We start from the raw sequence: 12401 nt of genomic DNA, 5'->3' as shown, positions 1-12401 counted from the left end.
TTTCATTTGAATCGTATTCAACCATCCCGCCGAACGCCGCGCGTCGTGGCTGCCGAGGCGGATACGGATATTATGTCAATATGTGGGCTGTTCAATCTAATCAACGATTGGTTTTCGTTCGCATTAATATATTGCCATCCGTCGAATGTGTTACAGCATTTGGGTGAGGATGAAAATTACAAACACAAACAACAAACAACAAACAACATCGAAACATTAAGCAAACACGTTACACGACGAAGTAGTTTTTGCTACAAAATCGTTGCTCATCTAGCTTTGGGCGTAATAGGGCGACTAACGCTACGAGTGCGGAACAACTGAACTTGGGCACTGCCGTTGGGCTCAACACATAACAACAGGATATCAAACATGGACTAAAACAATCCGTGCATAACAACAGTGCAAACATTTGTGGCCACTTGCAACCGGGATGCATAATTTGACACACAGTAACAAGCTGTCGGACGGAATGCCTCGTCGTAATCGAATGAGGCAAAAAACGCCGAACGAACGCCGTTCAAACAAACTAACAAACTCGACGCAAGCCAAACGTGCGGCTCCGAGTGCCGTTGATTGAAACCTAATGCAACTTGCAATGCGGTTTTGGTCGGAACCCCTCGTGCGGAGCCCTTTTTTGTGGTGGTTGCAAAACTTTTGCCATGCCCCCAATCACGCCCTACCAGGCGCCTCCATTTGTTGGGGATTTTCTTTTTTCAGTCTGTTGTGTGTTTGGTAAATTATTTAACACACAAACACACGCGCTGGCTCAGACGGACGATGGATCAAAGAGATTTAATACCGACGACCTGTTGAGGTTGCGTCCGGGCTGAACAAACTAACGCTCAAGCAGGCCACCGAACTGGTGGCTGGCTGGTAGTGGCAAATGGGGCCGTTAATTGTTTTTGAAAACTTTATTTCGATTCACTCTCCGATTCAGCCAGGGAACGCCTTTTGCCCCGTTCGGCTCTACCGTTATTCATCACAGGTATCCATTTTCTAACTGCGAAGCCGGGCGGTGTTCGACGGGCTAACGAAAGACATTCTCACTGCGGCCACCGGTGCCCGAAAGCGGATTGCGAAAAAGACAAATAAACTAACTTATTTTATTTGTCTTGCGAATTTTCCGGAAGAACCTTCGGAGGGCGGAGCTCCAAGGGACAGGATAAAAGACAAACACGTTTAATCCTCTCTTAAACCCGTTGGCAAACAGGCGGCCAACCGAGCATCGGTGACAGTGATGCCGAAGTGTAAACCAAACAAGCGCCCGTAAAAACTAAGCATACCACACGCGTCGTAGTTGAGCCACGTGCCACAGGAGGTTCTAGTGCGATTTTAACGCTCTCCGGGCACAGTCCAGAGTATTTTTCCAAACTCCAAACTCCACATCCTTGCGCGAGTTCTCAGCGGTCTGCTTATTGCGCGGTTTAAATTAATGCGCTCCGCGAGCAGCATTGAACTTACCGTCCAGCGATGGGTGGATCCACGTGGTAATATTCCCGCCACTGTGTCTGTCGGCAAGAGCTTTTCGCCACATTCTTCATTTGTTTATCCCTGCCAGTGACGCGGAAAATGTGTTCCTGTTCACTCGACTCGCCGGCGAAGACGACGACAACGACGACAGTTGTGGTTACGCGATTTTCGGTGAGCGCTACGTGCACGGACTACGGATCGGTACCGCGCACTTCGGTAGGTAGCAGCGACACTCGGAGAAGCTCCACGCAACGGCAACGGTGGAGATCGTCGTGACGTGACACGTACGGACAATACGGTGGCGAAAAGCATGAATTCAGCTGCGCCCACTCCGGGGTTTAGGCACGTTCGGCGTCAATTAACTTTCCCGATGTGCGGTGGTGCGACTTTGCGTTGTCGGGTTGTAATTGTTTGAAAGGGAGAGTGAGTGAGAGAGAGTCTGAGTGTTTTCAAACTTTAAATCAAATGCCTGCCGATAAAGAGGTTGGGAATCGAAGGCTAATCTAAGGTACTTCAAATTAATCGGTTTGCGGGAATAAGGCGAAGACTAAAATGTTGCGATCGTTGAGTTCAAATGATGGATAGCTTCTTGCGTAATCACTTCCATCGAGGACTACTGGATGCTCCGACCAGTGCGTGCTGGGCGAGTCTTTCACGGAGCACACTTTGACGCATGCCTTATTGTCACCGAAATTGGCCCACGTTAATGCACGCCAACTGCCACTGCAATCCGGCACGTAGAGCCTGAGCAGAGCCCGTCTTCAGGCTGCACGATTTTGCATCACGAATCCAGAGCCGCCACCACCGTCGAAGCCGGGAAGCCTTGATTGAATAAAGAGGAAAAGAGGGAAATCTCGCTGCTGACAGCGCCGTTGTGCCGCGTAGCTCCCGGGGTGATGCACCCACCACTGATTGAGTGCAGTTGCAGTCCGGCTGCAGACTCTGCTGGGGGCGGTGCCGCCACCGCCGGCTCGAGCTAAAATGCACGTCCGGTGTTGGGTATTGGGTACGGCAAAAGGGCAAATAAGAAAGAAAACAAGCTACATGCTACACAAAACACCACTCACAATCTACTCGCTGGCTCGCTCGCCCAGACGTCCACTTCGCAGTTCGATCCCCAAACGGTAGAGGTGATGATGAAATCCTCTCTCACACACACACACATCCTCTCATCGACCCCTCGGACAGTGCCGCCCAACGCGGTCCGAACGGTGCACGCTTCTTCAATCAAAAAAGCTGATGCACCGCGATAAAAATAAAATGCATATAAATTGGAAAAGCAGCCGGAAATTGGAGCGAACGCAAACAGGAATTCCGGTGACTCTGGTACTCTGGACGGGTGGGAGGAAAACAGGATTTGTTCCTTTCTTTTTCGATGCTCTTCCTCCGACTTTCGGGGTGAAGAATTTAAAATGAAACCGAACTACCCGAGCCGAGTTTGGCACGCGCGCACACGTGCACGATGTGAAGGATTTTAATCTACTCCGACGCCAAAGACTCCAGCACGCGGTCATACTTGTTAAGCTGTTGGGTAGATTTGAATGCAAAACCCGATGCTGGGTGGCTGCAGCGCATTCGTTGCGTATCTAATTGTTAATTTTTCCATTAAAAAGTATGATAGAAAAGTTGATAATGGCAGAGCAGAGCTTTGTTAACCCATAAATTCCGGCCAGCGTTCGCCGAAGTTTGCCTTCGCCGTTACGTCAAAGCAATTTGCGCCTCCGTTTGCGTTTTCGTAGAAAAAAGGACATGAAAGTATCCTCTTTTCAAAAACAGATTTGTCAAAGCATCCTGCGCCCGGTACGGTCGTTCGGGTTGTAATCAGTGAAATAAACGCGCACAAAAAGCTGCACACTGTTTGACAAGGTAATTAAAAGTGTTGAGCCGTTGAGGTTGTCCTTTCCGTGGCGCCCGGAAGGCCGATCAACGGTAACATCCGGTCGGGATCCTGCAAGCGCTACGCTAACGCCCCCGTACAGATGGCCGGGGGCCAGCTAAATCGTCACACCAGCAAAATTGCAGAACACGAAATCTCGACAGTTTGCAGAAAGCGGACACGGTTTGACCAGAAAACGAAAAGGTAGCACCTATTTGTGCCATATTAACGAGGTACGTCGGATTTAACCGTGGTATAATCGGCCACACCGGGTTGGCCCACTCACGGGCCACGTGATTGATGTGCGCGTTGGTTTTGCGCTACCCCCGCTCGCGCCACAATTGCCCACGGCTCGTTTGCCTCTGGCTGGCTCATCGCTCAAAACCTTGGAGTTGGTAAATGACCACCAGCTGACGGGGCTGACCGGATGTTAATGTGGGAGAGTAATTTGCAACGAACAAAAAACGCATCTTCCTTCTCGCTCGCTTTCGACGTCGTCCCCGGGGGAGGGCGCCGGAGGAATCCATGGTGATGAGTAGAAGATAAATAAATACCGTTGTTGATTTCGCTCCGTTTCCGACCTTACGTGGACGAGCCCGACGAGGTGGCCACTTCCCTTGGGGTATGAAAAATGAACGAATTAAATTGTACACTTTTCATATTCTACCTGTTAGGGTCCTGGTGCGCACACCCTGGGCTGGGAGGACATCCGGGTGCGGTACATCCGGTCGGGGCAAACAACCCCCAAGGAAGCAGCAGGGGAAAACCAAACAAAAAAACTGTAAACCCTTTGACCCACCCCCACCGGGAGCGAAGGGTGCCGGCCTCGGTTTGTGTCATAAATTAATTATTTTGTTTTTTTTGTTGCTATTTTGTTTCACTTTTCGGTTTCCAGGGCTGCCCGTGGAATATGTCTGGCCGCTTCGACACCTCCCTCCCGCTTTGGAACCGCTGGTCGGTGGTTCATCCATGCTATCCATTCAGTTTAGACCATTAGGCGTTGAACGGAACCATCATGCCGGGGTGCTTTTCGCCGGATTGCAGCTGCGAGAAAGCAGAAAACGAGTTCAGAACGGAATGGGCGGGTGGTGGAAATTAAAATTAAACCAGCGACTAGATCATTTATTCATTGGCCAGTACCGGGGACCCACGGTTGCGGGCCGTGAACGAGATTTTAGCGAGCGAAGAGCCGACCGGGAAAAGCGGCACCCGCGTTAGGACTTCCTGTGGTGAGCCGCTCATAACTGGGGAATGTTTTCTGCTGTTTGCCGAATGGTTTATATTCAATTATCAGCGCCCACCAGCGGCGTTTGCATAGACGATCCGACCCGTTCCGGTCAATCCGGATAGGCCGGCTGCCGGAAGGGTTTCAATATGGCTCGGATTCTCTAGAAATCTCCTAGGAAGATGCATCATCCTGGGCAAGGGTAAACAATCGTAAACGGATCTATGATGTGCTTTATTCACATGAATTAATCACATCACAACCAATCGTTACACGCGTCTGTTGAGAGATTTAGAATGATGTTTCGATAAAAAAAACTACTTATAAATAGGTTTATGAATCACGTTCGGAAAGTTTCTACTGTTTTTACGACACACTTTTAAGTCTGCTTCCCACCTTCGGGTGTCTACTTCGGCTTGAGGCTGTCGGTGGTTGAAATGACCGGTATTTTCAACCACTGTTCACACTTTTTCTTGGACGCCTCAACTTGCTCCCAAGGAATCTCGTCGCGGGTCATCCAATCGAACCGCCGGTCATAGTACAGATCGTAGTTGGGCCCCGATACCGGGAGCAGCTCGCGCTCATCCTCCGAAACGGCGTCCAGCATGCGCCAGATGCCGGACAGCGAGTCCGTCTCCAGCCCACAGAACGATTCCTCCGACACGATCGTCCGCACTCGGCGATCCTTTTTGTGCTGCTGCTGCTCCTTGCGCTTCTTCTCGTCCAGATGATGCTGCAGGTCACACTTGGCCAGCATTTCGTCGATAAACGAGCGAAACTTGGGACTAAAGTCTCCGGATCGAATGTCCACAAACGAACCCTTCGACTCCGCCTCGGAAGCCCGTGGCGTGGTGCACTTGTCCAAACTGTTTTCGACGCTTACTTCCGCCCTACTCCGCAGGCGGTTCGAACCCATCAGCTCGTCGTAGGTGGACCGGAACTCGGGTGTAAACTGGTTCATCAGCAACATTTCGTCGCCTTCATCGGAACCAGGTTTCTGCAACCGGAACAGCGTGCAGGTATTAATCTTTGCTTGTTGTTACCCAGCATCGCGGCAACGTTTACCTTTTTCCGTTGATCCAACATTACGTACGTTTCATCTAGGTCCGAAAATGGATCGGACAGGGCACTACACTGGGAGGATTCGTCGTCGGTGCTGGTGCGACTCCGTGGCATCTCGGACGCCGTCAGGGGACGCAATATTTCGAATATGCTATCGGCAAACTTTCGACGCACTACCGGATCTTCGCTCGTGATCGGATAAGCGTCCATTCCGATGCACCGCCGGGGCACGTTTGCCGAAAAGCGCATCCATGTGGTTCCGTTCACGTCCCGTCACCGGTTCCGTTGGCCGCGGAGCAGCAATTGATATGTTTGCACTTGTTGGATCGATAACGAGGCACGCTGGGCACGCGAGGCAAACAGGGATGTTCTGAAATTTGCGCTCCAATGATAAACTTGACATTCCCCTTGCACTACTTTCCAGCCACGCTCAACCAATCACCATTGCTCCCCTCCTAAGCAAGCGAAAAAGGAACCAGTTCCCAGTTGATACGGTTAGCCTAGGGGCACGCGACAGGCGTTGAGCGAACCATCGTTGTCTTTTTCATCGCCCGATCAACAAACCGGTGTGCCTCGAGGAGGGTAAGTGATACTGTAATAACCTACGACAACACGCAATCCCCATCCCGACAAGGTTCCGGCCAGGGTCGCAGGGTGTCGACTCATAAAAAGTGACACAAAATAAACATCCCTCTTCAGTGATGTTTTAATGTTTATGAGCGACACATTCAAAGCAAGGGTGCGATGAGTATGCAACGTTTAGAAAGATAGTACTGCCGACCATTGATTAGATTCGTAACAATATATGAAGCGTTAAAAGTAAACGAGTAAGCTCGTGAAAAAATGTAAATTTGAAATTTTCTGGCGCGAAACTTGCGCGCCCTCTACAGTGTTTTCAGAGAACCGACCCAGGCTACAAACGTCACATTGAAAATCGCGCAATATGCACAACAACAACTCGTTGACTCATAGAAACAGTGAAAGCAACAACGAAACGCCGAAAGTTTAATGTGCCTTAGCATACGAAGAAAGTAATAATGCAGAGTGTGGTGGATTCGGCAATACCGTCGACGTCGTCCGGGCAATCGGTATGTCCGATTTGCGACAAAAAATTCCCAGTAACCCTGATAGAGCAACACGCCGACCAATGTGCCATGAGCAGCGAAAACCATTCCGAAGATCTGGAAGACGGACAGGAGACGCTCTGCGTTCAATCCAGCTCTACACAAGTCAAAACGCCAAAACGCAACTACAGCATCTTCGGACACAGTCCTTCGGGGTCGGCCGCGAAGAAAAAGCGCACGCAAACGATGCTCGATCGAACGGTGGATGAGCTGGAATCGGATGTGATCAACATCGAAATGGACGACGAAAACAAAGCAAGCCAAGAAACAAAAGATGCCCAGATCACCGATAGATCGGTCGTATCGCTGTCCGTTGCAAACTCCAATCGGCTAAAGTCAGCGCAAGAAGATTCCAGTGTTCCGCTGGCGGAACGTGCACGACCAGAAAAAATAGAAGATTACGTCGGACAAGAGCAAATCATCGGGCGGAACACAATTTTGCGCACGCTGTTTGACAGTGGCGCCATACCCAGTATGATTTTCTGGGGCCCACCCGGATGCGGCAAGACAACGCTGGCCAACATTATCGCCAACCACTGCAAGAACAGCGAACTCCAAACGCGATTCGTGAAGCTATCGGCCGCGATGTCGGGCACCGCAGATGTGAAGGATGCGGTAAACAAGGCCAAAAACGAGAAGAAATACAAACGCAAGACCATTTTGTTTATGGACGAGATCCATCGCTTCAACAAATTGCAACAGGATATTTTCCTACCGCACGTCGAGGCTGGCACGATAACGCTTATCGGAGCGACGACGGAAAATCCGTCGTTCAGTCTCAACTCGGCCCTGCTCAGTCGCTGTCGGGTGATCGTGTTAGAAAAACATTCGGTCGAGAGCATGCTGCGCATTTTGGAGCGTGCCTTACCACAGTATGATGCGGTAATGCTAGCGGACAACAACAACACCGACGATGTACCAGATTTCAGCAAGCTGTCCTTCGTGCCACGGTGAGTGTTGCATTCTTCTCAAAGGTTTCTGTAGTTGCTAAGTTCAACTTTCTTCTGCAATACCCTACACAGCATCATCATCAAGGAAGAAACCGTCCGGTGGTTGGCCGAAACGTGCGACGGTGATGCTCGGATTGGTCTGAATAGCTTACAGTTGGCACTGCGCGCGAAAACACCATTGGAAAATGAATCCCCAAGCGTGATCTCGTTGGAGGACATTCGGGAGGGCATCAAAAAGTCGCACCTTCTGTACGATCGTAAAGGCGATCAACACTATGACCTAATTTCGGCGCTTCACAAGTCGATCCGCGCGTCAGATGATAATGCCGCACTGTACTGGGTAACACGGCTAATTGCATCCGGGGAGGATCCGCGCTACATCTGCCGGCGAATGATTCGCATGGCCAGTGAAGACATCGGAATGGCCGACACGAACGCACTGCAAGTGGCAACGACGACGCTGGCCGCCGTTCAAGCTGTCGGCATGCCGGAAGCGGACTGTATCCTCGCACACTGCGCCGTATATTTGGCGCGCACCAGTAAAAGCCGCGAAGTTTACGAAGCGTTTAAAACGTGCCGCGCTTCGATCGAAAACTGGAAAGGGCCGATGCCCGGAGTTCCGCTCCATCTACGCAATGCACCTACGAAGCTCATGAAAGATCTGCACTATGGTGCCGGGTACAATTATTTACAGAAGAATGAGTCTGGGCTGACTTACATGCCGGAGGGACTCGAAGATGAGAGATACTTTTCGGATTAGTGCGAAACACACAATCGCTGATATTTGCAGTATTCGTGATGTAATCGGAAGTACAAAAGCATCCCCTTTTTCTTTCGTTAATCTGTGTTTATTCTCAAAGTACATGAAATATAAACATTCACAATTGGTTCCTTCAAGAGAATCGCACGACGTTAAGTTTCATTCGAAGAGCAAGACCAGATTCGGTACACAAAGGTTCATCTGAAAAGAAATGTTTCCATCAGTTAAAGTGTGTATCATACATTTTTAACGATGTCAAAACTGTTTAAAATATATTTTCAGAGGGGTGTATGTGAATCATTTTGAATTCATCGATTGAAATCAAGGGGTTTGAGAATCATCATAAAAGCTATGATTTGGTATAAGAGGTGTTTGGCAATTTAATTTCATTCTCACCTTAGCGTGATTCAAACCTTAGTCGATTGATGGACTGTTTTCTTAACAAAGCGATGAACCTGCGTAGTACGAAAATAACGTAGAATATTAGAATACTGTTTATGATTTTCTCGCCTTTCGGACCTGTTTAATATTTTCAGATAGTGGTGCATGCATACAAAATCATCTTTGGATCATACATGGAAAGGGTAATTGCATAATCATCATCTATGCTTTTCGAATTTTCTGTAAAAAACCATTTGTCAATTCTTACCTTAACTGATTAGATGGGTGTTAGGAATGCTGAATCCGCCAAAAATGGCCGTTCCTTTTCTTGCACGAGTTATTGGACAAGTAACGTTCCTGTAAAGAAACGACAGCCGTTAGTTTTTAAAAATTTTTTTTTTGTTGCTAAGGTCTTCGAATCGTTCAAAAACTATCCTCAGAATGGTGCATGGTACTGTTGAATCATTTTGATTTCATTAATTATCAAGGTTTTGTGAATCATCATAAAAGTATTGCTATCAATCCTTTATTGGAATTATTGTACATAACATACCTCTGTACTCGTAGTGGTATTAGGGCCATTATCACCGTCGCATAAGAGGCGAAAACCTACATAAAATGAAAGGTACAATACATCATTTGAATGTTCAAGAATCTCCTCGCCATTTTGTACATCAATCAGGGTATCGTCAGATAGTGGTGCATGAATACAAAATCATCTTTGGATCATATATGAAAAGGGTAATTTCATAATCATCATCGTTGCTTTTCCAATTTTCGTTTAAAACCGTTTATCATTCCTTACCTAAACTGATTAGATGGGTGTTGGAAGTACCGACGAAATTGGTCGTTCCTTTCCTTGGGTTTTTGCACGAGTTATTGAACAGCTAAAGTTCCTGTAAACAAACGATAGCCGTTAGTTTGAAAAATCTAATTTTAGTGCCTAAGACCTTTGAATCGTTCAAATAGCATCCTCAGAATGGTGCATGGTACTGTTGAATCATTTTGATTTCATTAATTATCAAGGTTTTGTGAATCATCATAAAAAAATGCTATTGATCCATTATTGGAATTATTATCTAATACATAACATACCTTTGTACTCGTGGTGCTATTTGGGCCTTTACCCCCCTCGCATAAGTGGCGAAAACCTACATTAAATAAAAGGTACAATACTACATTAGAATGTTTAAGAACCTTCTCGCCATTTTGTATATCAATCAGGGTAGCGTTAGCATGGTGCATGGTGCATATAAGATCGCCGTTGGGTCCTGATACAGAAAAGGGTAGCTGGTAGTTGTAGCAAAATCATTATTTCGACACTTTTCATTTTCTATAGCTAAGGCTGTTGCAACCAATTTCGTTCGACACATAAGGGACGCCACAATTTGTTGAACTTTCGTACAAGCAACAAGAGATAAGTTAGTTTGTTAAGAAGACCCGACACGTGGTTAGCCATCTAAACTGATCATAACCTAGCATGTTTCGTTTCGTTCATTCGCGGTCGGGTGGGAATCCAAATTCGATACGGCGAAGAATATTGAAGGTTTTAGGGAAAACGTGTTTTAGTATTGTGGTAACCGGCAGGAGATGAAATGTGAGGTTAAATATGATTAAATGTTGACTTACCGGCATCATGAGTTCTATGAGGATCATTGGCGCGTTGCTTTTCAGAGTAAACATTGTTTCACACAGTAGGCTAAGATTTCGTTTCGCGGTTAACGTGGTTTATATTCTGAACGACGCGCACTGGCCTTGCGGGCCATTTTGAAGGATTTTTCGAGGAAAATGGCCTTTTCTCGCAAGCCGGAATGCATCCTTACCCGAAATACGTCCTTCCCCGACGAATGCTTTAACAGAAAAACTTTACCCTTTACCGTGTGAAATGAACTAGCCGTCATAAGAATTCATTTTGTCCGTAATTTACGAAAGAAAGTTACCGCCAAGCAAGTTAGAAACAGCTGCGTACACAAGAAAGGATAAAAACGCAGACATATTTTAAAAATACATTAAAGGTTAAGTATATTAACGGCAAGTTATCTGTAGTCTTCAGCCCAAAGTCTATAATAACTAAATCAATTCATCAATTAATCTTCAGCCTTTTATTAAAATTACCATGAAAAGGACCAATCGCACCATTGGGCACTCACTGTCAGTGTCAAACGTTCCCGCACGCAGCCAGTTCCGCGTAGAAAAAAAGGGTTTCATACGAAATCTGACACAAGTTTAGTTCGTTCGTCGAGTCGAGACGGAGAAAATGGTTTTCTGTTGTTTTTCTGCGCCTCACCCGTCGCCACTCGCTCTCTTAACTAACGTTTCGGGCCAGCAAAATTAGGAAGAAACGGTGTACGGCAAAGGGTGTGTATCGGTTGAGGGTGGAAAAGAACCTGCAACCGTCTACGGGATTACGGATTCTGGCCGAATCGCAGAGAAAGGGTGTTCTTACGAGGGAGCGTAAAAGTAATACGGTACCTCCCTCGTGCGGAAACTCCTAAAAAGTAGCCATTGCTCTCATAAAAACGACGATCACTAGATTACACGACAGCCTCCAAATCTGTGCCCCCCCGTTCGGTGCGGTAGAGCATCGAGTAACCGAGAAAAATACTTCACTTTGCTGCGACGAAGCTGCCTAGTAACGGGAGTTTAAAATCGCGAACAAACCTTTCGAATCCTGTCTCTGTCTGCGCTCTCTGGCCAATCCCTGGTATTCACCTGTTTCGCGTGTGCCAAGGGCCAACACTCGGGGCCGTAGCTTCGACCAGCGGGTGAGTGAAAATTAAATGTCAAGGAGCAGTAAGTGCGCGCTGCGGTGCAAGATTCATTTTGAGCTGTATGGGGATGCGTTTAGTGGCCGGAAAAGGGGAAACGTCGCCGAAAATCGACTGGCTGGTGGTGCACCGTAGCGCAGGTTGTTGCACCGTGCTCGCTCGCTGGGAAAGGGTTCGGCAACGGGTGTGTGTGTGTGTGTGTGTAGGCGTGGTGTGTCGGAAGTTGTGCAATTGCACATTACGCGTATCCTCGACGCATCGAGACACTTCTTCAATTTGGTGAGAAAGAATGGAGTTCCAAGCGCCGCTTCGGGTTGCCAGTGTGTTTGTGCGGAACTAAGTAGTACCGTTTGTGCATACGCAGGTTCCTGTTCCGCCGTCGCCGTGGAGACCAAGTGTCCTCGCTTTGTTCTTCGCTCAACTGTCAGCATTATTGTCGCTGTCTCTCGCTGGGCTGGATATTTTTACCTTTGGACTCTGTTCTATGCTCGTTTACCTCGCCAACTTTTCTCTCACTGGCTTCCATGGTCCAGTTGAATAACCAATTGATTGTCCACCTTCTCCCCCACCACAGTGTTCTAGGAAATATGCGCACATATCTCGCGGGAAATTGATCGAATTTTGAGGTTCGTGTGTGAAAAGTGTGTTAGCCAGCGGCGGAAGTGTGAAGGTGAAAAATCGAAACGCAGTCTAGTAGTCCTCGAGTGTGTGCGAAATTCGGAGGTGCAATTCGCAGCGGCACATTTTCCATTAACACGACGGCAGTGCGACGGGGCCACGAGAAA

The 12401-nt window shown here is 47.8% G+C and overlaps 2 protein-coding genes across 2 annotated transcripts; one reads left to right on the top strand and one right to left on the bottom strand.

Moving 5' to 3' along the window:
• Window positions 1–4834: 4834 nt before the first annotated feature.
• Window positions 4835–5843, bottom strand: LOC128268363 (uncharacterized). Its single transcript, XM_053005426.1, has 2 exons — window positions 5637–5843; window positions 4835–5568 (listed from the first exon to the last, which is right to left on the bottom strand). The coding sequence occupies exons 1-2, from the start codon at window positions 5841–5843 to the stop codon at window positions 4978–4980; spliced, it is 798 nt and encodes a 265-aa protein (XP_052861386.1). The 3' UTR covers window positions 4835–4977.
• A 787-nt stretch (window positions 5844–6630) lies between these two features.
• Window positions 6631–8599, top strand: LOC128267601 (ATPase WRNIP1-like). The gene is made up of 2 exons (XM_053004480.1): window positions 6631–7707; window positions 7780–8599. Exons 1-2 carry the CDS (start codon window positions 6671–6673, stop codon window positions 8465–8467), a joined length of 1725 nt encoding a protein of 574 aa, XP_052860440.1. The 5' UTR covers window positions 6631–6670; the 3' UTR covers window positions 8468–8599.
• The last annotated feature ends 3802 nt before the right edge of the window (window positions 8600–12401 follow it).

The sequence above is a fragment of the Anopheles cruzii genome, chromosome 2 (genome assembly GCF_943734635.1).
Source record: "Anopheles cruzii chromosome 2, idAnoCruzAS_RS32_06, whole genome shotgun sequence".
In the NCBI taxonomy this organism is placed as follows: Eukaryota; Metazoa; Arthropoda; class Insecta; order Diptera; family Culicidae; genus Anopheles; species Anopheles cruzii.
This window is presented reverse-complemented; position numbering and strand designations above follow the sequence as displayed.

Coding starts and splice junctions, on each gene's coding strand:
- LOC128268363 (XM_053005426.1), bottom strand. CDS start 5,843: ATGGACGCTTATCCGATCACGAGCGAAGATCCGGTAGTGCGTCGAAAG. Junction 5,569..5,636: donor TGTTGGATCAACGGAAAAAG/GTAAACGTTGCC, acceptor TTCCGGTTGCAG/AAACCTGGTTCCGATGAAGG.
- LOC128267601 (XM_053004480.1), top strand. CDS start 6,671: ATGCAGAGTGTGGTGGATTCGGCAATACCGTCGACGTCGTCCGGGCAA. Junction 7,708..7,779: donor AAGCTGTCCTTCGTGCCACG/GTGAGTGTTGCA, acceptor TACCCTACACAG/CATCATCATCAAGGAAGAAA.